This window comes from Ammospiza nelsoni, chromosome 2, assembly GCF_027579445.1.
Source record: "Ammospiza nelsoni isolate bAmmNel1 chromosome 2, bAmmNel1.pri, whole genome shotgun sequence".
Lineage (NCBI taxonomy): Eukaryota > Metazoa > Chordata > Aves > Passeriformes > Passerellidae > Ammospiza > Ammospiza nelsoni.
Genome location: NC_080634.1, coordinates 16,772,270 through 16,797,669, shown reverse-complemented (window position 1 = coordinate 16,797,669; position 25,400 = coordinate 16,772,270). Strand labels below are relative to the sequence as shown.

At 41.6% G+C, this 25,400-nt stretch overlaps 1 protein-coding gene across 1 annotated transcript; it reads left to right on the top strand.

The window, feature by feature from the left end:
- The first annotated feature begins 370 nt into the window (after positions 1-370).
- TOMM70 (translocase of outer mitochondrial membrane 70) lies at positions 371-25,309 on the top strand. Its single transcript, XM_059465834.1, has 12 exons — positions 371-619; positions 8,539-8,712; positions 9,781-9,907; positions 12,367-12,476; positions 13,771-13,919; positions 15,047-15,254; positions 16,512-16,646; positions 17,803-17,910; positions 19,036-19,152; positions 19,950-20,047; positions 20,574-20,696; positions 21,645-25,309. The coding sequence occupies exons 1-12, from the start codon at positions 371-373 to the stop codon at positions 21,796-21,798; spliced, it is 1,752 nt and encodes a 583-aa protein (XP_059321817.1). The 3' UTR covers positions 21,799-25,309.
- The last annotated feature ends 91 nt before the right edge of the window (positions 25,310-25,400 follow it).

Genomic DNA, 25,400 nt, shown 5'->3' with positions numbered 1-25,400 from the left:
GCTCCGTCAGCCTTTCCTCGTCTTAAGAGTCCCTTAATCACGTTCGCTGCCCCTTCTCAGACCCGCTCCAGGAGCTGCACGTCTCTCTGATACTGAGGAGCCCAGCATTAGACACTTCTCGTGTGAGCGGCTCAGACCTCCATCGGCACGGATGGCCCCGAGGCCATTCCAGCGCTGTTTCCCGGGGAGCCCCCCGAGCCCGGCCCGGCCCCGCCCGGGCTCCCTCACAGGGCTGCGGGAGCCCCTCCGCTCCGGCAGGGGGCGCTGCGGGCAGGCGGAAGCAGCGGCGCTCCCGCGCCCTCCCGGCGCGCCCCGCGTGTCCGCTGACCCTCCCTCCTCCTCTCCTCCTCTCCTCCTCCTCCCGGGCGTCATGGCCGCCTCGAAGCCCGTGGAGGTGCCGGGCGGCGGCGGCACCGGCGGGCTGTCGCGATGGCAGCTGGCGCTGGTCCTGGGCACGCCCATCCTGCTGGGAGCCGGCGCGGTCTATCTGTGGGGGCGGCGGGCGGCGCGGCGTGGGAAGGGCGCTAGCGAGCGGAAGACCCCCGAGGGGCGGGCGAGCCCCGGGCCCGGCAGTGAAAGCGGCTCCGGGCAGCCCGACGGGCCCGGACACGAGGAGATGGTGAGCGGGGAGCGGCGCCGCCCGGAGCGGCGGCAGGGCCGGGCTCGCCGCGCGGGGAGCCGGGGTCCCGGGGCAGCGCGGGGATGGCCGGGCTGGAACTGCCGCCGGCAGGGCCCGACGGGCCGCTGGGCCCGACCGCAGAGCGGCTGCCGGGGCGCCGGTCCCCAGCGAGGAGCAGCGTGTGGTGGGATGGAGCTCGGGTGACATCCTGGTCGTGCTCTGCGTGACACGCCCGGCAGGTCACGGAATCACAGGCTGGGTCGGAAGGGCCCTCGGTGGGTCATTGATCCAAGCTCCGGGGTCGAGCAGGGTCATCCCAGAGCACATTGCACAGAATTGTGTCCGGATAGTCTGGAATACCTCCAGTGAGGGAGACTCCTCTCTGAGCAACCTGTTCCAGTGCTCGGTCACTGCACGGTAAAGAAATTCTTCCTCATGTCCATGTGGAAATTCTGTGCATCAGTTTCTGCCCATTGCTTCTTGTCCCATTGCTTGGCACCACCGAGCAGAGCCCAGACCCATCCTCCTGATGCATTTCCTCAGATCCTGATAGATAATGATGAGGTCCCCTCTCAGCCATCTCTTCTCAAGGCTGACCAGGCCATGCTCCTTTAGGTTCTGCTTCTATGAGAGATGTTCCAGTCCCTTATTTCATGTTTGTCACCCTTGGTTGGACATGCTCCCAGCTTTCCATGTCTTTTTGTGATCAGCCTGTGTGACCCACTGAGCTCCTAGCCAGGCATTCGTGGTTGCAGTTCTGCCCTTGCCACACAGGGATCAGGATTAGTTTGTTCCAAGATCAGGCATTGCCAAATGCATCTTCTCATCAATTGGCTAAGCATGGATCTGTGCTGCTGAGAGGGGAACGTACCTCTGTCTTTGAGGTCTAGAGTAGCTGTGAATAAATTTCTCCCAGGAATGGTGTTTTGAAAAGGAAATCTGCGATCTGTTGTGTGTGAGATGCTGTATACAGCAGAGTGGAAAGAAAACACAGTCAGGATTGTTTTAAAATGAAATAGTATGTTCCATGAAAATATAGAAGCCACACAGTTCATGCAGCAGAGACTTCAAAGTGTAGAATTTGCCTAAGTAGGCATGCTCTCAAAGCATACATCTATCCTGTTGTAAATTACTATTCTGAGAACTTTCAGATAAAATGATCTGTGCAAAAACTCAAGGACAACATGTCCAGATCGGATCTATGGTGTTGGAAAAAATGCCTTTAGGATGCCCATCTGCAGTCCCAGATGTGCCTTGCCAGTCATGCAGCATCACTGAGGTGAGGTTGCAGGTGACAAGCATGTTTAAAGTAACGGATTTGACAAACTGATGGCCTTTGATAAGAGTATCCCACACTGCATTTTCCTCTCCCCTTCTTGTGCATCACCCAAAATGCTTTGAACTGTCAGACTGTTTGAGCTTCCCATCTGAAATGATGGGGAGAGGAGAGGAATCACCTCTTGGAGACAGGGAGAAGTCCGTTCTAACCCTGGTGGTTGCAGCGGTGCGGACTGACGCGTGGGGCGGGCAGTGGCAGGCGCACAGGCAGTGGAGAGGAAGGTGGCAACTTCCCCAGCTGGTGAATCATTGCTGCTCCCAGGCATTCCCAGAGCACAGTAAATCCTTTGCTGGACCTTGAGGCAGTTACTTCAGTGCACTGATTTGTTCCTTCCTGGGCACCAAACAGTCCTAAAGAAGTCGTGTACAGAGGACGAATTCACACTGTTTACTGTGGTAGCTGAGGCTCGTGGCTGCAAGCAGCATCTGGTGTATTTATGGCAGTGTGCTTGCTGCAGGTCTGCAGGCTGCTCCTGACCTTTGTCTTTCTGCAGTGACTTCCCTGTTAGTGCCTTCACTCTGGGTTTCTTGGTTGTGTTTCTGAATTCCAGCAATATCCAGGAGTTTGTAGTCATGCTGCAGTTGTAGGAAGGAAGCACTTAAAACATTTAAAACACTTACATAGCATTTGATTTAAAATATTGTGTGTTGCTCCACAATTTGAATTGCTAGAAGGCTGTGTGCATTTAAGGGTAAGTTGAGTGGTATGACCTTATATCATTACTTATACTGTAAAGAAATTAGAGGTGTTGCTTAGGAGAGCTGCAGAAGTTATCAGATTGGACTGATTACATGAGATAATAATCTAGCTGGTCAAAATATGACTGCATCAGGAATAGAAATGTGGCTGCAAGTTCCCAGGACTGCTTTGTGTGTGTGTGGAGGATTGTCTTCCTGTTACTCATATCCAAAGCAATGATGCCATGTAGCTTTCATGTTTCCTCTCATATTTTATTAGTTATGGATATTAGTGATAAGACCCATGATTGAAAATACAGCCACTGCAGATGCTTCACTTGTAAAACTGCCTGTATTTTATTAATCTGCCTCTCTAACATGATGAGGTACTTTTTGAAACTCAGTTGGATTTCATGTACAAGTCTGCATAGTGAATAAGAGCCAGTAATTCATTCCACAGTTGAAATACAAGAGGAAAATCTTTGGAAAACACACAGGTCAATAATGAATCTGCTACCAACAGCTGTGTCAGCTAACTATTCTTTTACTCATAAATGTAACTTAGGACTCACACTGTTCTGTGCTTTTCATTAAATCAGCCCCTGTACCCATTTAATGTTCTGGTCACTGTTTCTGAAGACATTACTTTGAAATTTTTTTCTTTGTTTTTTAAGAATAATATAAGGTCCTATACCTTCCCTATTCTTTATTCTGACTTGTTACTCTTTTGCATGCAGCTCAAGCTTTTCTTTTACCTGCTGCACAGGCCTCACATTTTTTTCCCAGGCTGTGTCTGCACCAGAGGATTCTCCTGCCATCGATGCACTGGCCAAGTGTGTGATCTGTGACTGACACTGTGTTGGCAGAAGCCCTTGGCACAGGTGCTATATTGGGAAAAGCTGAACTACTTTTGAGGTTCCTTCTCCTGTAAGCACAGCTCCTTAGCAGTACAGTAAACTGGTGTTATTGGGCCAGTTAAGTGATGATGATGATAAAACTTCATCTATGGATGGCTCAAAGGTCCTAAAGCCAAATTGCATCTGTTCATGACATTGTCATTGTTTCTTGTAATTTGGATGGAATGTGTTTTAGTCACTCAGTAGCAGTTGTTTTTCACCTGCTCTCCTGGTTTGTAAGGAGTATTGTGTAATTAAAATATGGAGTGCTTTGCTTTAGTTGGCACCCAATTGATTATTTTTTTTTTAACTTATTCCATGATAAATTCTTCACAGGTTTTATACCCTCCTTGTCTTACAGGAGTGAGCAGTTGTTAGTCAGTGAGGTAATGTGTTGGTTGCTTCAGTATTTTTTCCCCTTGAAGTTGGAATCATTTCCTTTTGCAGCTCTGTGGTAGTGCAGATCTGAGCCCTTAACTCTTTCAGCAGGCTGACAGGGTTACCCTGTGTTTGGTGTGAGAGGAGGGCAGCTGGGTGGCCCTGTGTGTTTCAGACAAAGCCCTTGGGGTCACAGCAGTCCCTGTCTCTGCACACTTTGCTGTGAGCTGGGCCCTGTCCTTGAGTGCGGTGTGGGGGAACGTGACAAACTCCTCGGCCTTTGTGGTGCCACATTCCGGGGTCAGCAGCCAGCCAGTGTGGCTTCTTTCCAGTGTCTGTTTTAGTGGCAATTGCTGAATGCTGCCTCTCTCTCTGCTGTGACATTAGATCAGGATATGAACAAATTGAACCCCTTAGTCTAGATACACTCATGCTGGTACTTACTCTAAATTGATCTAAGCAAAGGAACTAAAAAGTCATTTCTATTGTACTGTGCACCTGTTGCTTAGTAAATCTCACTGTCAACCTACTCTAAGTCTTCTGTTTCGTGCTGGCTATGGTGGACAGGTGTAGAAAACTCATGAATGTGTGTACAGTAGCAGTAAAACTGTTAGACTCTTGGCTTATTTATGGAAGGTGTGGATGGCAAATTCATTTAACAGGAAGGTGACTGCGAATACAGCGAATTTGTTCTGGAAACTTCGTTACCTTTTTTCTGAGTGTCATACATCCTTGCTTGTGCTTTGAATTTACTTCTAAAGCTCATGTAAACATGCTTTTTGTCATAGTGGTTTTAGTGCTAAAGAGACTTTTTAAACCATTTATGTTCAGTTAATGCCTTTGTTTGAAAAAATTGAGATGAACCTTAGTAAAAAAAAAAATGTAGTGGAAAGATAGGTATTCAGAAAAGAACAGGATTTTTTTTTTTCCTGGTACCTCATCTCGTTAAGAGGCTTCTCTCACTTGCAAAGGACAAAAAAGATGCCTAGACCAAGGCTTTCTTTTTTTGCAGGTTGAATTAAGATGGCTGAAACAGTAGTCGCCCTCCATGTCATCTGTCAGATAAGGGCTCATGCAAATCCTTTTCAACCAAGAGAAAATGCTGAAACTCTGCTCATGCTTCTGTTGTGAATCATTGCCATCATTGGCTGGCAGGAAATTTCTTGTTCTGCTTTGAATAACAGTCTCCCTCAAATATATAAGGTTCTGAACAGCTAGTTTAACAATACTGCCATTGCAGGGAGTTACTTAGCATTGTTATTCTTGCAGCTGGCAGTCTGTTGCTGTAAGGTTGCTGTTTGCACACAGTTTCTGGACATTTTGTGAGAAAAGCACATTTGCTGAGGTTAAATTAGAAGTTCAGAAAATTTTGCCAGTGTTGTCTATTCTTTAGACACTTAGCAATCGGCTTCTTCAGGTACCTGAATAACTGATAACTCAATTTCACAAGTGTCCTTTGGCTTAAGCTCTGTTCTAAACCTTGTTAAGCAACAGTTGCTGAAGGCAGTCCTAAGTACTGAGATGTTATTTTTTGTGTAGCTGCAAATAACTTATGAGTTATTTTTTTGTTGCTCTGTTAGGAACTTACATTCATTTTGGTTGTTGCACAGATTCTTTGACCAGAAGATGACAAACTGGAGAGTTTTTCTTGCTCTATATGGACCTTCACCTTGGGGATAAAAAGTGTCCAGTGTGCCACATAACATGGTTCAGGTCAGGCTCTCTGTCAGGCTGGGAGAAGCAGTGAAATTGGAAAATGATGTGTAGAATTATTTGGCAAGAAAACAGAAGAATGAGGTTTTTGATTACTTGTGCATGAAGTTTGTTTGCATAATCAGCCTCTTAAGTACTATCTTGTGTATGTCTAGTGTAGCAATTGAGAAGGAATTTTTAAAAATATGCTTAAAATTTTTTCTAAGGGTTAAACTTAAGTCTTGACAAACCTTCAGAAACTGATGTGAGGAATTAATTTTCTTTTCTTATTTGTGCTGTCATGAAAAGGTAATGCAGCATGTAATGTGATGTGAGTTCTTTAATATCTTTTTTTTAAAAAACAAACAGCTACCAGAAAACCTGCAAACCATGAATAGCAAAAACCCCCACTAAACCAAACAAAAACATACATTGTATTTGGTGGTGTTTTGGGTGCATACTGAGGGCTACAGCAGAGTAGTTTGAGTAAGGGCGCAGAAACAAAACGTCTCAGAGCAAGCAGTGTAGTTTAAGGCAGCATAAACAAACAAGTTGATTTCTTCCTTGCCTTGGGCAATGCTGCTAAATAACTTTATTGAATTGAGAGCATGCTGTGCTCCAAGTTGTGAGTCCTTACCCCACATTTCCTGCCTCATGCCATGGGTGCAGCAGGGGGTAACCAGGGAGTCAGCAGATGCTCCATGATTCATTTCTGTATCAGTGGGTGTGTGGTCTGTGATCCTGCAATGGTTCCTAAAAGTTCACTCTCATAACAGTTACTGATTTCAATAACTTGGGCATCCTGTCTGTAGTCTCTGAAGTTTTTGATCCCTGTTGTGTGCACTTGTAGGCTTGTGGGAAGTCTTGATAGTAACCTAGTAGTAGGTTAGTAGTAGTAACCTTGCTGCAGTTAGGCTTCATCTCTGCAATTTTAAATCATTTTCACACTGGGAACATGTGTGAATGTTACAACATGGCCCATATAATGTGTTTTTCAACCCAAGTTAATAGGAATGGCACTGATTTTTGTAAGATTTTCACACAAGGGCATCTTTAATGTGGTTTGCTCTAGACATGTACAAGGAAAAATTCAAGCTGACTTGCATGCATTTAGCTGCAGCACATGGATAACCCTTCCCTTTGTTAAAAGAAAAGCATTGTCGTATTTGGAGATGAATCTAGGACCTACTCAAAATAAATTTAACCTTTTGAGACTTTGGTTAAGTTTTAAAGAAACAATTTACCAGATACACAGTTACTTGTCTCTTAGTAAAAATAGTTGCACTCTAATTTTGGCATAGAGTAGCATAGAGTTACACAGTGTATGGGCTGAAGTTAATAATCTTTTATCAAATTAAATTTGGAGCTTTACAATAGAAAAATCTGAAAACCTTGCAGATTGCCTTGTTCTGTGAACAATAAAGATGGTGCAGATTGATGCAGTGATTATGACTTGAGAGAAAATCTTTGCTGGCAGTAGGGATATTTAAGAAATTCTCTCCCTTATATGGTTTCACTTGTAAGTCTTCCCTCAGGAGAATGCTTCTAGGATACTTTTGTTCTATTTGGATGCCTAATTTTAGGTAGGAACTGAGACTAGCACCAATTATCTGATTCTCTCTTGCCAGGATAGGCTTTCAGACCTTAAAAGACAGATTATAGAGCAAGTCCTGGCTTCCTCTCAGGTTTTCAGTTTTAAAGTAAATCACTTAGATGCAAAAAATGATCATGTTGGGATGAAATGAGCAGACATCAAGGGGAATGGGCTTTGAAATACAAACTTGCTTTCAAATTTGTGTTCTAGCTGTCTGGTTGTCTGTATCCGTTCGGTTTAGCCCTGGCAGGGGATAACTGGGTAGAGGAGTCAGAAGTGTGGTCAAAGAGCAGCAGGGACAATTCCCAACAAATCCTCAATGATCTGAAGTGCAGGGGATATGAGGTGAATCTTGCAGCTATTGTTAAAGGCACTTCTGCCCCCAGTCTTTCCCTGCCCAGAAGGGTTGGTGGAATGGCATTTGTGCCCTTACTTCTGCTCATTTTGGTCTGGCAAAATGCCCCAAAATGTTGTCCATGAGGTGAGGCTGTAACTGAAGAGCAGAAATCCAGAAGATCAATGTGAGAATCTTTTGCAGTTCTTATTTCTTGAGTGCTCTTTGATAGAACATTTTTACATCTAATCCCTTACAAAGCACAAGATTTGATAACTGGTTTGGAAATCCAGGGGTTTCAGGTAGGTAGCAATGTTAGTTTCTGCAGAAATGCAGATCATCAACACTTGGTGCAGAACATAAAGATGCATTTAGCAGGGCCTCAGGCCAGTCAGCAGTTTCCCATCCCCTGCTGAGGTGGTGATGGTCCAACACTTGTCATTACAGGAAGCAGGGTGTGTGAAGCTGTAGAGGAGTCAGCTGTAAAGTTGATTTGCCTAGAGCATGAAAGGCAAACCAGCTTCATTTTCCTTACAGGTTTTATTTGTCTTGCTCAATAGGTCTTTCCACAAAGTGTTTTCCATATTTAATTCATAGTGTGATGATCACCTCTGGTTCTAGGGCTGTATGTATTTCAGGAGGCTCTGCTGTTTGAATTGCAATGTTGTCTTTACACATTCAGCCTTTGGAGAAACAACTTACCTCATTGGTTCTGATCACCAGCCATGTAAAAGATTACAGTCTGCTCAGCTTTCCAAACAGAAATCAGTGCATTGTTTATTATCATTGTAGTGAATCTTGTGTAAAGGTTATCCCCTATCTGATACACTTGCAAAAGAAAATTCTCATGTGTTTCCAGGAACTGAAATCAGTGAGATTTTTCAGAAGTCTGGGCTAGAGTTTACAAGTCAGGTTCATTTTTGTATCTTTGAAGATGAGCCCTAAAGTGCATAGCTTGTGTGCTGTGATGCCTTTTTAATTTGAACTGACCTCTGACTTTCTTTTTCAGAGTCCTCTTGGTAGAGCCCAAGCAGCCAAGAACAAAGGAAACAAGTACTTTAAAGCAGGAAAATATGAGTTGGCTATTCAGTGTTATACTGAGGCTATCAGCCTGTGTCCTCCTGAGAAAAACCTTGATCTTTCTACCTTCTATCAAAACAGAGCTGCTGCCTATGAACAACTGGTAAGAAATTAAAGATAATTATGTGTTTATTGTAAAAAGTAGCATTATCAATTTTGTATTTTGTCACTTTCATCCACTGAAAAGTCCCAAGTGATAACATCTGCTGCATTCACAACAGATGATGTTTTCTTTTCACAAAAGATGCTGTTGCAGCTTTTTTCAGCTTATCATACTTTTCTGCATGTAAATAAAATTATTTTCTGTTGACCACACTCAGTAGATCTTATGTAATTCTTATGCATCTTGTTCTTCCAAGACAAAGTTTTAATTTCTTATTCTCTGGAAGAATTTTCTTGTATATAAGTTTATTTTACTTCTCTCTACTTGAGTGATTAACTGCCAGATATTTTGGAAGGATGCTACTTCAAAATGTAAACAAAATATCACTGAAATCCTAGTAAAGGCCAAGACCTAAATTTTGCACATGGGGAAGTAATGTTTACTCGACAGCTGAGTATACTGGGTGTTATTTTAGAAGTCAGCCAGTGTTGCTTATTATGGTATGATGGATTTGCTTATGAGGTCGAGTTGGTGAGCTGTATCAAGGAGTGGAAAAGTCTGAGGTATCAGGTGAGAGACTGTGCTTACATGAATCTGACATTAGATTTAGTTCTTGTCTAGCACAAATTCATGCCATAATGAATCCCAAATGTATATGATTCCTGTATTAGAAAAGCCTGTTTTGATGAATTGAAATAACATTAAAAAAATAGTTTCAGCACTTTGTTAAACTTGTTTGCTTCCATTATATTTCCATCTTCTTTCTTCTAGCTGTTTTACACCAGTCTTTCAGTCCCAGTGTTACATCCTGCAAGCATCTTTGCATCAACTCATTATGTTCTCCCATGGGATTTGTACACTGTCTGGTTTACAAATTTTTGTACACCAAAACTTTAGTATTGTGTAGGAATTCCATTTCAGGTGCAGGAGTTGGCAGTTTTGTGCCCAGGCAGTTCCTCCCTGTGGCTCTGCAGGGAGGAGCAGAGCCCTGGAGCCGCAGCCATCGCTGGGTGTGTGTGACCCCAGAGCTGGGGGAGCCCTCTCACCGTGCTCTTCTCCTGCCCACAGCAAAAATGGACAGAAGTGGCACAGGACTGTACAAAGGCTGTTGAGCTCAACCCTAAATATGTCAAAGCTCTCTTCAGACGTGCAAAGGCCCATGAGAAGCTAGACAATAAGAAGGAATGTTTAGAAGGTGAGTGGCTCATGCTGTGTGTACTTAAAAGTGGAATTAGTTCTGCTGCTTTGGAGATGGCAACTTTTGGAAATGTTTTGTTTTCACTTCTGTAGCTACAGTCATGCAGTAATGTAATCATTCTGTATTTAAAACTATTCATAGCTGCTGCAAATACATACTCCTCTCTTGTCAGAAGAAACCTTTTCACATTTTTCAAGCTCTCATCTGCTCACATCTGAAACGACTGCTGAGAAATTGATGTTACTGTAGCAACTCAAGATACTATTTTTCCAGGAAACTCCTTCACTTTAGGATAGAATTAATCTTAACTTGAGTGGATAACCAGTTGTTCTATTTCCATGCAGTAAAGAGACTTTCTTCTTTGTTTGTTTTAGAGAAATTATACTACTGCAGAAATGTAGGGTTTTGCAGGTAGAGGTGCATGGTCAGAAATAAAAGTATACCAGTAATTTAAATGCTTTGGACTGGTATTAGAAGGAAAACAGCTTCAGTAGCATGTTTTTCTGGTGCATTGTTTATGAAAACAGAACAGATTGATTTTTTTTTCATATTAATACTTTGTATTCAGAAGAAATTACTGTGTCAGACCTTCCAATGCTATTTGTAAACAGAGCACATTTTGAACTGTCAGGAAGATGTCACTGAGAAGCCATGGAAGTTAAGAACTACAGGTCAGATGTGTTGTCTCATGGCACTTTTGAGCTACAGTACACTGCTTGAAATTACCCATATAAATTTCATCAAGTGAAATCATTCCTGCTGATGTAAGGTTAAAAGAGAAATGAGATTTTCAGCTGTGCTCATTATCACAGAAGGACAGATAATGGGAAATCTAACTGTTAGATTAGTTTCATTATGTGTAACAGACAAGAGTTAGGTCTGCCAAATTAGAAGGTAAATTAGATGTGAAATTTTTATCTATCTATCTGTTTATTTGCTGGCAGAATGCCTTTATGCCCTTTAAGACAGTAGTAACTAGAAAAGGACAACTTGGTCCATTTAGTGCATCCTTTGCAACCACTGTGTGTCAGCTGCACTTCCAGGGTGCTGTAACAAAATCCAAACCTTATGCTGCTGCCAGGTGATAAAAGCCCCAAGGAAAGATCAAGTGTCCCTGTGACAGTAGGACAGTTTTAAATATAACTTCTTTTTACTGTTAATAGCAGTGATGCTAGTGACAATTACTTTCAGCCTTTATTTCTATTCGATTTTTTGCTTGCAGTTTTTTCAGATCTGAAGCTTTCTTGCCTTTTTTTTTGAAAGACACTGTTTTTTTATAACCCTGCTTTTGCCTACCAACCACATGTGGCCAGCAAAACCCTAGGAAGTAGGGTATGCCCATGTAGTGGAGGGAAGCAAAACCAAACAAACCTCAAAACCCCAGAACTACCAGCAGAAAACTCCTCCAGTGATCCCTGGCAGTATTATTTGGGAGGATGCTGCTGCTGCAGCCAATGCTGGAGTGCAGCAGTCTTTGGGCAATGTCTGCTGGCTTTGTAGAACACATTCTTTCTGGGGGTACCATACTTTCCCAGGGACTCTGATGTGCCTCAGGACCATGCCAGAGGTGCAGGCAGTTTCTCTATAAGTGATGGCTTCATAGTCTGTCTGGTAGCAGAATTAGAGAGATATACTAAAACTCCAGGGCAAGACATTTACTTTTCAAGCATATTCAGACTGCACCCTGCTTGAATTTCAAGTCCAGGTTCTGGTCATCTTCACTAATATTTAAATGAAAACAAAACAGGGAAAACCCATGGTAGCATTGCATTAAGTCCAGAGAAACTGTGAGTGGTAAGAGTGCATTTCACTCTGGGAAGTGTCACTTGGGCAGCAGTGGGTTAACACATGCAGAGGTTTCTCTGTGTGAATGAGAGCCATGTGATAGGGGCTGGCACTTCAAATAGGCCAGCAAGGTATTTCTCCTTGCTCCCTTCCAAAGTCACCGAGGTGAGCAGAAACATTTGAGATAGAATTTAGGCAGATTTCTTAAACTGAGGAGTAAGTGAGATGTGAGGGGACTGAATGTGAATTTTAGAAGTAGAAAATAAAGACCAGTCCCAGAAGAAAAGCTGTGTTAGCACTTTTAATGCAAGTACCATATGAACATAATTATTCTCCTCAAAGTTTCAAAATGGTGAAAGCCCCTGATAGAGGTCTATATTTTCACTGTTGATTTAAGTGTGTTTGTCTCTGGATAAAAACATGAACAGAAAAATAAATCTAGTTTCTTTTCATTCACTGTCATGAAATCCTTTTATCCCAGGAAGATCATTTTGGGTACAAATTTGTTTCTTGAAGAATACAGTAAATACAGCAAACTGGAAACAGGGGCTTTGGCCTGAGAACAGGACATGTATTATTTTGGCAGTGCCTCATTGTACTCAGTGGCACATTTTATAGTGTACTTCAATGACTATCAGAATTCCTTTAATCTCACTTTTGTTGTTTCCTAGATGTCACTGCAGTCTGCATTTTAGAAGCCTTCCAAAACCAGCAAAGTATGTTATTAGCTGATAAAGTTCTTAAACTCCTTGGAAAAGAAAAAGCCAAAGAGAAGTACAAGGTAGGACTTGTGATACTGCTGAGTAATTGTTATTTCACCTGACCAGTTGTTGAAAAGTGGTTTGCTGGCATTCTGTCACTTGCTGTAAACAACTCACTGTCTTCATCTGCTCAAGTGTAAGAAGCAACACAAACTGGTTCCTACAAAGCTGCCATTGTACCAGTGCTATTTCCCTGTGGGACCTCTCCAGTTTTCAGAACCTCAGCAGGGAAGAGAGATCTGCTTCTAGCAGTTGTTTCCCTTTAAAAATGGAATTTGTTATGACATTCAAGAGACACCCTAAGTTGGTGTGCTGCCGTATGTAGGACGTTTCTGAACTTGCAATTTCATGGAAACTGGGTGTGTTGGAACAGACAGACGTCTATGCATGAGTGTTTGGAAACTGCAAAACAGAGAACTGTGAAAGCTGAGGGGTAGCCAGAACCAGTAAATTTAAGTGACTGTAGGTTTACAAAAAGGTTGGCACAGATATTAGTATGTTCTTTGTTGTTATTAAAACATTCTTGTTTGTGTTTTGATGGTGGTTGAAGTACTGAAATCCTGTGTTGGTTTTGAGATGCTGAATTTCTTTCCTATAGCAATTCACATAAATGTGTAGTGTGGAGGTGACAACAGTGTTATGAGTGTGGTGGACATAGATAGGTGTGCTTCAGAAGAGTGCATTCAGTGTTATCCTGCAGGAGAGACTGCATTGTAATTCTTGTGTGCAGTTTATTTTAAACAAGAAGTATTTTTTGGCTGTGGAAACAACTGATTACCTGAGAAGTGTTACTTCTGGGACTTTAGGTAAAATATGTTGGCCAAGTTCCACACAGAACTAGGGCATTGCCTCATTAGTCTCCATTGTAATAATGACAGCAGCTTCTCTTGGACAGGCTGGAGAAAAGAGGAAACTGCCATTCAGAATCTGATTGAATTTAGGGTCATGCTTAAATCACCAGCTTGCATTTTTCTCCCAGTTTATGTGCACACCCAATGCTTTAGTATATGTCTTATGATATCCTAAGAGTCCTTATTTCTAGCCACATATGTGGAAAGACACAATCTCCCTTCCCCCAAAAATCATCCCTTTGTTTTCACTGATGATGGGTATTGCATTGTGATCTGAAGCTTAAAAGATCCCTACATATCAAAATAGCAAATCCAAAACATCAGGCTATCAGATGAGAGAGTGAAAGTCATACATTGTTTCTTCCATCAGTTTTTTCTTTAATAATCATGTTTGTTATCCATTTCCATCCTTCCCATCTGATCCCACCACCTAATGACTTGGAATTTCCTTTCTCTGTTTCAGAATCGGGAGCCTCTGATGCCCTCACCACAGTTCATTAAATCCTACTTCAGTTCTTTCACAGATGATATCATTTCCCAACCTTTGCTTAAGGGTGAGAAATCAGATGAAGACAAGGACAAGGAGGGAGAGGCTTCTGAAGTAAAAGAAAAGTGAGTGTACAGTACAGTTGAGAATTGTTTGGTACTGGAATTGAGTTTTCAGTGGTTTGGATGTTCTGCTCAGTGTAATGTGCTGCTGTTTGTGTGGTACTTGGCATGGAGATTCCTCTGACATAAACGATATCAGTATTGCAAGTGAAACCTTAGTGAAAGCTCACTGCCTTGTTCCAAACTTGCACTAAGCAGAAGAAGGACAATGAGACTGGGAAAATATGCTGAATATTTACTACAGTATCACAGTAAATCTTAGGAGAACTGGAGAGGGCTCAATGAAGCTTTGGGGGCAAGGAATATTTTATAGTGAAGGATCATTTCCAAGGAAGAGAGCAAGTTTGCCTTTGGACTGGCAGGGAGGAGATGAGCTGGGAAAAGGGGGATTTTGAATGAAAACATGCAGTTACAGCAACTGAGGCTGAAATGGTGTTTTATCTTTCTGGAATCAAATTGCCCATAAATGAAAAGTTTGTTCTGGCATAGAAAAACTTGGTTTTGTAGGTTTTGTTTTGTGTTTTGTTTAGTGGAGCCTGAGCACCACATAAATAGTTCTTTAATTTACTATGCTACTTTCCAGATTAGTTTTGGAAGATTGCTATGCTGTCAGTTTGGAAACCATTGCAAACAGCATTATGATTTTTTTTTTTTTAAAGTAAGAGAGAATGTCCTGATCTGCAGGCAGATTCACTGAATCCAGGATACAGCTGAGAACAAGGCAGTGCTGTAATTTTTTGCTATTAAATAATTTCTTCCACATACAAGCTGCACATTGCTAGGTTTAACATTTCACTTTCCTGTCCATGAATTCCACACTCTTGTTTAAACCAGAGGTTATTGCTGTTCTTCATGTGAAAAAAAACCTCAAGGGACAAATGAAGCTCATGTTCAAAATCTTCAAAATGTTTTTCTTCTTTATTTCCAATGTAATTTGGCCAGTTTTTGTGGAAATTGTTTTCCATCTAAGATGGCTCCATCCAGGAATGGATGTTCCAATGGGACTATGCTGGTGTTGTAAAAGTATAGCACAAGTTAGTGTTTGTAATGATTTGATGAAACATCTGAATGGAAATTGCAGTGTTCAGTGAATGCATGTATATATATAACTGTTCTTACATCATTTACAGCTCTGGCTATTTGAGAGCAAAACAATACATGGAAGAAGAGAACTATGACAAAATTATCAGTGAAAGCACAAAAGAAATTGAAGCAAAGGGAAGATACATGGCAGAAGCTTTGCTTCTGCGAGCTACTTTCTACTTACTCATTGGCAATGCAAGTGCTGCCAAGCCAGACCTAGATCAGGTCATCAGCATGGAAGATGCAAATGTGAAGGTAAGAATCTCCCACAGCTGGATTGTAGTTGGGATTGAGAAGTTAGATGATAATCTTGCAATATACTTCAAGAAGTTGTTTGTCCAAATTTTCAGATGTATTAATGGGAATATTCTGGTTTATTTATTGTTTTGTTACTGACAAACTGTTTTTCTCATGGGCTTGTTGATTTTTGAGACAGCTGCACTGAGTAGTGCAAACTAAAGGTGATAAGTGCTACAAACTAAAGAACAGAGGGAAGCTGAATGAATTGGAGGCTTATCCACTCTGGATAAGTGAAAAGCCTTAATTGCACTTGCATATTCAGCTAGTTCAAAAAACATTGATGTATTTGTAAACATAGGAATTGAGAAGGATTTGGGGGGGGCTTGGAAATCCACAGAAATGGAAGCATAGGCTGACATTTTTGAAATTAAGTAAGGGAGCTCATTTATTTAGGGTCAGTATGAAACTTATTCCTGCTTAGAATAATTGAAACCTGTCAGTGGGAGAAACTAGTCAAATGAAAAATTGACTGTGATTGATTTATTAAAAATATGGATATTGATCCAATAGTACCGATATCGAACTGTGACTGACAAAGACTCTCTAACAGTTTATAGTTAGAAAGTGTATGTTTATTGTGAGTGGGGCAGCGTGTGGGATAGCTCCCAAATACACACCGCAATTTACAGGTGATTACAGAGTCCTTTTATCTATACAAGTATTGAATACCCAAAATACAAATGCATATTCATAACTTTGGTACATCCCATTCCCCACTCTGTATGCTAATTAGTTCAAAAGCCATTAAGCATGTGTAGCTTGTTCCTCGAAATGGGTCGGTGGTCCCCTTCATGGAGAGGGGTCCCAAAGTGAGGAAGTAAATGAAGTCTTCCTCGTTCTGACCTTTCTACCTTTCCAATGTAAATATGGCAAATGAACCCTTGGTAGAATTCCCATTCCCATCTTCAACTGGTTTCAGAACAGAGGAGGCCTACAATTGTCCTATGTTCCTAAAAGCTATTTATCAGCTTCTATATTCTTCATTATAAACCCAGCTAACCAAACATTGTGTTCACAAGCAATCATTACTTAACCACTAACTCTTAACTTCATCAAGGCCTACCCATTTATTTTCACTAACTCCAATAAAGCTTATCTCAAACTAAAATCTTAGCTCCTCTAAAATCTCTAAATTCCCTGAAGTTTATGCCTCGTGGTTGTACTGAAGGAGGAGCACTGGGTGGCTGACGTTTCCCTGGCTGTGTTTTGCAGCTGCGCGCCAACGCTCTGATCAAGCGGGGCAGCATGTACATGCAGCAGCAGCAGCCCATGCTGTCCACCCAGGACTTCAACATGGCTGCTGACATCGACCCTCAGAATGCTGATGTTTACCACCATCGAGGACAAGTAAGGAACCCTCGAGATTTGATCCTAACACTTGGCTATTTCAGTTATGCTAAAAGGAAAAATGGTGTCGTTGGAGATGCTTTATACTGTTTGTGGCAGAAAAATATGAACTCCTGATTGGGAACTTTGTGGGATAAAAATTCAGGCTGTTTTGGAGGTTCAGGTCAGGCAGAAGCAACTAATTTCTATAGCTGTAGGAAAGCCCTCTATAGTATGAACTGAGACTTACAAGTGTGGGGGCTTGTGTACATTTACAGCAGATAAAAGCTGTTCTGTGAAGGGGCCTGGATGGCAGAGCAGCATCTGCACTGCAGGAAGATTTGGTACAGCAGAGGTAACCTGGCCCTGGTAACACCTGCAGCCCTGGGCCCTGGACTGGGATCTCTTCAGCTCATCCCTCTCTGCTTTGTGACACTGCTGTGTCCTTGAGTAATTTCTAGCTCTAGAGAAGCCTGGGCTGCCACAGACCTGTAAGATGAATGGTGCTGGAAGTAAAAATGGAACACTAGCTTATGCAGATAGGCTGAATCATGGTTGTAAGGAATACTTCCATGGATCAAGGTTTTTCTCCATGAATTTGTTAGACCTCTTTAGTGCTCAAAAATTAACATCCTGCTGTGTGTTGACTGAAGGGAATGAAAGTGTTCTGCAGATTGAAAATTTGTAGCTTCACAGTAAAGTAAGAGAATGATGAAGTGAACTCTGCTCCTGTGGAGGAAAATAATGTCAAAACAAAACCAAAACAAAAAAAACTCCAACCCATCAAAATAAGTTGAAATAGAAGCTGGAAAAGCTGAAATGTTTCAATGTCCAAATAGTCCACAGATAATGGCTACAGAGAGGCAAAACAACTTGAGAAAATACGGTATAATTTTGGAGACTGGTGATAATGATGACATGATGATGATAACAGTCTAAAATGCAAGAATTCTCAATCCCTACACAGTTGCCTGCTTGTGTAGGTAGCAAAAGTTTCACTGGTGGCTTTGATAACACAATTATAACAGTGATTTTTAGTTATGGGTTTTTCAGGTTTCTAGACAGTTCTGCAACTGAGCTGGAGATGATATCAGTAACTGATGCTAATTGAATTATCATGTAAGTGTCTGAAGCACAGATGAAATAGAGAAATAGGATTTTCTTTCATTCTGGCTAGCTGAAAATCCTGCTTGACCAAATTGAGGAGGCTGTGGAAGACTTTGATGAATGTATCCGATTGCGACCCAATTCTGCCTTGGCGCAAGCACAGAAGTGTTTCGCTCTGGTAGGTAACGTGCTGGGCTTGTCTGGGTGCTTTTGCTTTAAAGAGCTCTCTAAAACACTCTGGTTCTCTGGTTTATTCAACAGGAAAGTTTATTTAACAGGAAAGTAGGGCAACATACATCTCTGTCTTTTAATAATAAGGTAAAGGAATAATGCAACAGTTTCAGTTGGAGTATGGATTTGCTGCTTTTCTTTTGAAACACTCATTGTTCAAACAGAAGAACATTTTTTCTGTTCTGTGAGAGGAACTAATATCTTGATTCTAATTGGAGCAAATAAAATTGATTTTAATAAAGCTTTACTATTGTGGAAAATGGTTATCATCAAGAAATTGCAAACAAACTGTTTCAAGCTGGTACAATGACTCAGTGTGCAAGAATCTTGTCAGGGCAGCTTTGCATGGTGTGAACAAGGAGGAATGCCAAGTTTGGAATTTCTAAGCATTTGAAATAGAGCAAAGCAATCACAATTATTAGGCCTCATGACTTCCTTCTTTCATCTGTTTTCCTCTCCAAGTCCAGACACTTGGACAGGTTCCCAAAACCAGATTTGGTAGGATGTACAGGCCTGTCACCTTCTGGAGCTTAGCACAAAATCATACAATAGCCTGGGTTGGAAGGAATCTCAAAAATCATCTCATTCCAATTCCCCCATCATGAACAGGGACACTTTCCACTAGACCAGATTGCTCAGAGCCCCATCCAACCTGACCTTGAGCACTGCCGTGGTTGAGGCATCCACAGCTTCTCTGGGTACTGTTCCAGTGTACCACCTTTACAAGAATTTTTTCCTAGTATCAAATCTAAACCTGCTGTCTTTCAATTTGAATCCATTCCCCCTTGTCCTGTTTACATGTTCTTGTAAAAAATCTTTTTTACATACTCTTGTAAAAAATCCTTCTCCATCTTTCTCATGGCTCCCTTCAGGTATGTGAAGACCACAATTAGACCACCCCAAAGCCTTCTCTTCTCCTGGCTGAACAATCCCAATTCACTCAGCTTATGTAAAATAACTGAATTATTATGATGCAGGCAGCTCTTGGGGAGGTGGGCAGAGGCCTGATCAGCCTTTTTTCAGTCTGGTGATGGCCTAATGTTTTTTTCATTCATTTTTTCCCTTGGAATAGTATCGCCAAGCTTATACAGGAAGTAATGCTTTGACTGTGCAAGCAGCCATGAAAGGCTTTGAAGATGTCATAAAAAATTTTCCCAGGTGTGCTGAGGGCTATGCACTCTATGCTCAGGTATGTTTTTCTCTCTCTTCAAGAAAATGCTGCATTCTCTTGTACTTTTTATCTTGGATATAACATTTCTTCAGATAACAGATGAAGATTTGTGATGCTAAGTGCTGAGATAAGATATGCTGCATTTATGTTATGGGTATTCTGGGGCGGAGGAGGTACAGGGGGAACTGGTGGAGCAGGGTGTAAGTAATGAGAGTTGAGGGTGGTTATTAGGAGACAGAGGTTATTCCTGCATGCTTCCCTCCTTCCTGCATGTATGTGGCATCTCAGCTGATGAATGTCAGGGATTCTCTGGGTGATTGGAGAATCAGATGTGTGGAACTAGGGTGACGTTTTTGTTCTGCTGCCATTGGCATGTAGTGGTTTAGAACAGCTGTTGGGAGTACACTTGTAACAGACACTGTAATTTATTCTCTAAGAACATACTGCTGGTTTTAGTAGGAAGCATGAGACATTCTGATTTTAAGTAGGTTGGCAATGTATATGCATTTCCTTCTGAAAGAATTATATCTGAAAAATGAAGAGTTTTTTTAGAATGGTTTTTATTTACAGCACACAGCTTGTAGCTTGTGGATTTCCCATTACAGGTGGCAGTGGGGTCAGTAAATTGTGCACTTAAAGCACAGAAGCTTTCCAAAAAGCCTCAAATTTGAAACTGGTAACTGATGTGCCTGGCCTGCTCTACCATAAATGAACATCCAATCTCATGCTGTCAATACAGTTTTAATTAGAAGTAGCTGAGTGCAGAGTGCATGCTTTGGGTGCTTATTGACAAACAGGTTTCTCTTTTGATTCAGGCACTAACTGATCAACAGCAGTTTGGCAAGGCTGATGAAATGTATGATAAATGCATTGACCTTGAGCCAGACAATGCCACTACATATGTTCATAAAGGGTATGTATTGAATTTGCAGTCCTTGTGCTCGAGAGCAGTTGGCATATTTAGATGAACCGCCCTGAATTGAATGCTTATGTTTAGAAATTTAGCCAGGAAAAATAACTTGAAAGCATCTTTGTGCTCTTAAATGTATTTCTATATTTTGTCTTGACTAAGCTGCTAATAAGTTTCAGGAAAGTTTCATCAGTGTTCATTGCTAATTGAGTATCTGCTTGAAGTATTTCTGACTTTTCCTTTAGCCCTGTTAGTTTCAGCTTTGTGTTGAAGTTTTTTCTTTCATAAAACAACATGTACCAAGTCCTCTTGGGAAAAATTCGCCTTTGTTTAGAGTCATTAAAGCAGTAAAGTGGCTTATTGAAAGTGACTTTCACATAGGTGTTTTTAAAAGTTGTGAAGTTACTAAGTTGCTGTGTACCTGCATTAGAAATTAAATACATTATACATTTGGGATGGTTTTGTTTACCATGGTGAGGGTTTTGGGAGGAGTATGTGAAGCCAATTTGAAATTTTCTCTCTTCTGTAGTTTACTTCAGCTCCAGTGGAAGCAAGATTTAGACAAAGGATTAGAACTCATAAGCAAGGCCATTGAAATTGATAACAAATGTGATTTTGCATACGAGACCATGGGAACGATTGAAGTGCAAAGGTAAAGCTGAATTGCAGTGTTAAGAGTTCTTAGTTACTTCTGAAGTTACAGTAGTTTTTAAAATTTCCTCATGGATCCTGTCTTGGGATCTTCTCCCCGGTGTCCTGTAAGGCCAGCTCTTACCCAAAATCCTGATTTCTGTTCTGTAACTCTTAGGTAAAGCATATGCATTCTCTGTGGCATAATTGTGATTTATGATCTGACAACTTCTTATCACCAATTTCATACTTAATGGACAACGTGCAGAGGAGTCTGTGTATGTTTAAATACATCCCTTCTGCACTTAAAGTGACTTCCTTAATCATTACCTGCCTTGTGTGTACCTGATGTTGTCCTTGGACATTGGACTGTCTGTACTGAGGATCCTGTGCTGTTTTCTCCTGCAGCCAACAGGACTCCAGCTCACAGTTCTTGGGGGAAAGAGGAATGCCCTGCTCTGTAACATTGTATTGCAACTGTGCAAAGGTTTGGGGTGTAGCTGGCAGTACAGTCGAGAGTCTCTTTAATATGTCTAGTCCTCTAAAGGACAGACAATTAAACTATTGCCATGAGAAATTTTGCAAGCATTTCCTACTTAAATAATGTGCTTCTGTCTGTGCAAGTTTTCCTCTTTTGTATGTTAAGTCCTTTCAGGGGAGATGAGACTTCATTCAGTTGCCCAGCATTATCTCTGTAGTGAACTTGGTGTCCTGTGGAGAACATTTTATTCTGCCCCATCACCCATGGGGGCTCTCCAGAGGAAGGCTGTTTCACAGCTGTCCTAGTTGCTTAGGCTTGGTAACAGCTCTGAGTTTACTCAGCATCACCACAAGTTCTTGTGGTGGTCCTCCCAAAGTCCTTTTAAGTTATTAATGGTGGAGAGTGTAAGCCCTGAAAGAAAAAGGATGTTTTAGAGATGACAAGATTGCTTTGGCAGTCTTAACTGGGCTACATTTTTGTTTATTTCAGAGGTAATCTGGATAAAGCCATTGAAATGTTCAACAAAGCTATCAACCTGGCCAAATCAGAAATGGAGATGGCACACCTCTACTCACTCTGTGATGCTGCCTATGCTCAGACAGAAGTTGCAAAGAAGTATGGATTGAAACCACCGACACTGTAAAGAAACAAGGAGGAAATGACCTTCCAAAGTGAAGTTGCCCATTTCAGCCAGCCCTAAAGATGCTGTTGCAGAACATGCTCAATGGTGGAACTTAAGTTTTTTCCCGTTCGTGGTGTTGTCATTTGCTACATCTGTTAAATGTTTAGGTGTTGTGGGAGTGGTTGTTCAAGGAAGTATGCAGTGCTGCATCTTGTTCCTTCTGCAGCAGAAACCTTAGAGTGTGTTAAGGGAAATAAAGTTGCAGGGGAACCAAAGGAACATATTTTGGCCATGCAAATAAAAACTTCACACTGGTTCATTTTGGGTGATTATGTTGTGGGCGATTTTTGCTTTATCAAATAATAGTACAGCATGTGGGTTTTTTCCTGTTGATTTTAAAGGTAATACTAGTCAGTGCTGTAAAATAGGTTTTATATCCAATTAATCCTTGAGGGTTGATTTTAATTTTGCAAAAATTAATTTTCAAACTTTAATAATAGAGGGGTTTTTTTAAGTCAGTAGATGTGGAGAGGATACCTGTAAATATATGCAAGCATGCACAATCTTCCCTTAAATCTCCTTCCACCCTCTGCATAACTTACTTAGAAATAGTCCTGTGGCAGCTATTAGGGAATTAATTTGATAGTCCTTATTCTCACCCCAGAAAGCCCTAGAGTACTACATAGGAGAGCTAGGAAAAAGGTTGGCTGGGGAAGGAGGTCAGTAACACTGCTTCAGTGTAGACTTTACTGGAAGAAAGAATGTATTCCTGTGCAGGAGTCCTTACTTGAATGTCATGGGAAATTGTTCTGGAGGGTTCAGGGGGACTTTCAAGAACAGAAAGCACTGCTGGGAGTCAAGCTCCAGAAGGTAAGGTCATGCTTGCATATAATCTTTGTAATCTCTGATGCTTTTGCATAAGTGTAGCAGCTGATAGACTATCTAAAGTCTCTTCACTCTCTAGAGACTGCTGGGTTTTGATCTCCTTTTAAGAGCCCCTTGGCAGGATTAAGTGAGATAAGGAACCAAGCATAGGCTCAAACTTCCAATAATGGAGTTGTAAACTGCACTCATTTCCTTGTTCTGTAGACCTGTCTTGTCCAAGATTTCAGATACTGTAGAAGGAAGCAATTGTGCTGCAAACAGCAGATGGGCAAATTATGAACAGTTTTCCTCTCGTTATGAACTTCACAGAGGGCCCTCTTGCTTTGGGTTGATCTTTCTGGTGTGGAAGTTAGTCAGTCCATCTTGCCTTTCCCTGGGCTGATGTGGCTGGACAAAACTCATGCAAATGATGTAGCTTAATTTGCAACACACTAGTTTGGGCTTCTTTCCATCCTGAAATCATAGATTTGTTCGTGGTGAATCGTCTGATGTATTTAACCTTTAAAGAAGTGACTGATGCTGTAGTCAAACTGTCTTGGTCTGTAGTTTGCCACCATACAGCAGCAGCTTGCATTTTCAACTTGACCTTCCTTTCTCCCAGCAACTACAGTGGAGTATTCAAATGGTGGAGAGTAGAGATAAAGATTTAATCATTATTTTAGTAGCTCACTAGGTGATCAGAAATCATAGCACTGGTGTAGGATTGAAGATATGGGAATGTACTGGCAGCTTCTAAGGGCACTGAATGGAACAAGTGTGAAATGTCTTCTCCAACTTCCAATCTCTGCATCAATATCCTGAGAACAAAAATATGCCAGGCTGATGAGTCCTGTTCTCCAAGGAGTTTTTATTCGCATGGCCTTATTTACATTGGCATTTTCTCCTCATCACCCCATCTGTACCCCATTCCTTACCCCATCCAATCAATTAAGGGAAAAAAGCATGTGCTGTCAATTACTAGCATTCCAAATCATCACAGACTTTTGCCTGTTCTTCAACTAGTTTGAAACTGCACTGAAAGGATGCATTGTCTGTAATTTTTTTGTAAATGACATATCACCTGTAAACTGAAAAAATAAATACTACCTTCAAGTATCTCTCTCTGACATGTATAAGAACAGGTTTTGATGAAGGGGTTCTCTGCAGTGGTGAGCTCTGTGCTTATAATATAAGTCTAGTAAGAGCTGATAATTGACTCCTTGTCATCTTCTCTCACTTCAACCTTTAAGAAAGAATGAGGAGGAGACATGGAATCAACAATCTGATCTCTGCTTGCTTCCATCACCCACAGAGGTATGATCTTGAGAGCTGGAGATTACAGGGGAAAGGAAGTCGAGCCAGGAGGGCTGGGAATCTCAGGAGCTGTGGCCCCGTTAATGTGTGTATGCAGCTGCATCCCTGTGATGAAAGGGACTTTTTGTGAATTGCTGATACAGTTGAGGTTTTATTGTAAACCAGGTGTGCATGTGAACTTTGAAGTGAGACAAGTATTACTGCTATTTAAAAAAAAAAAAAGCTGAAATTTAAGAAGCTAGTACTGAAGACTTGGATAAAGAAATGTATCCTAGAGGGACACTCTGGGAAGTTGCTTCTACATACAATTGTCTAGCAACTTACTTTTCATCCTGCATGGTCCCTGTTGTTCATGGAGACAGTGCTGTCAGGCACACGGTGTGATTCTTGGGATGTCCTGCGCAGGGCCAAGAGTTGGGCTCTGATCCTGATGGGCCCCTTCCTACTCAGCATATTCCATGGTTCTAAGTTGAGACTTGAATTACTAGGATCTAACTGCAGATGGAAAGGGAAGAGGGAACTAACAAACAGACTCTGAAAAGCTATACTGTAACTTACTCTGCAGCTATGAAGAGCAGCTTTAACCAGCCTGGCAATACTAACACTGCCCAATTTCCTGCTATTTCTCCAAAAATAATTTAAATTCTTGCAGGCTGAAATTCTGGAACTGTTTCAGGGTTGTTACTGATTAGTTTCCTGTACTTACAGAATACTGGTGCACATGTGTCGTATGGATACCTAGAAGTGCCTGTTTTCTACCAACACAGAGGTTGAGTAGTGGCTGCTTCAAGCACTGTGGCTAACAACTGACAGTGTACTTCTTTCAGGGAAAGCCTCACAAATTCACAGTCCCATTTGCTTCACTTCTGAGTGCAGTGCACTGGAGACCCTACTAAAACAAGGTGCTTAGGAGTTGTCCTGATAGACTGAAAAGAACTGAGCTCATGGCAGCTCTTCAGCTGAGTTCACCGAAGTAGTTTGTAGTAGATTTTCATCCATCCTCTCCATTTGGGATTCCAGGGGAGGAGTTCAGACCACAGATTCTGTTACCTGTTGCAAACTGCACTTTGCATTTCTCAGATTTAAGTGGTCAGCCCATGAGAGTCCTGCACCACTTTAATCCTCCAAAGGTAGTATTTATTTACTCCTGTGTGTTGAACTAGTAGAGAGAGGGGAGGGAAAGAGATGAAATAGTTATTATGACATAGAAGTTGGAGCCCAGCAGTGGCCATCATGGATATGGGTTGTTGAGTATGTGGGAAGCACTAATCTAATGCAGGAGACTCGGCTCAAATGGTAAATTGTTAATTTTTTAATATTTATTTTTCAACAAATAAACCTTCATTTCACCTTGTGCTCTGTGGCTTGTTTCTTAAAATTCCAGTGCAGTATGTACACCAAAATGCAGTGAAAAGTACAGACCAAAAATACAGAATGCCACCAAG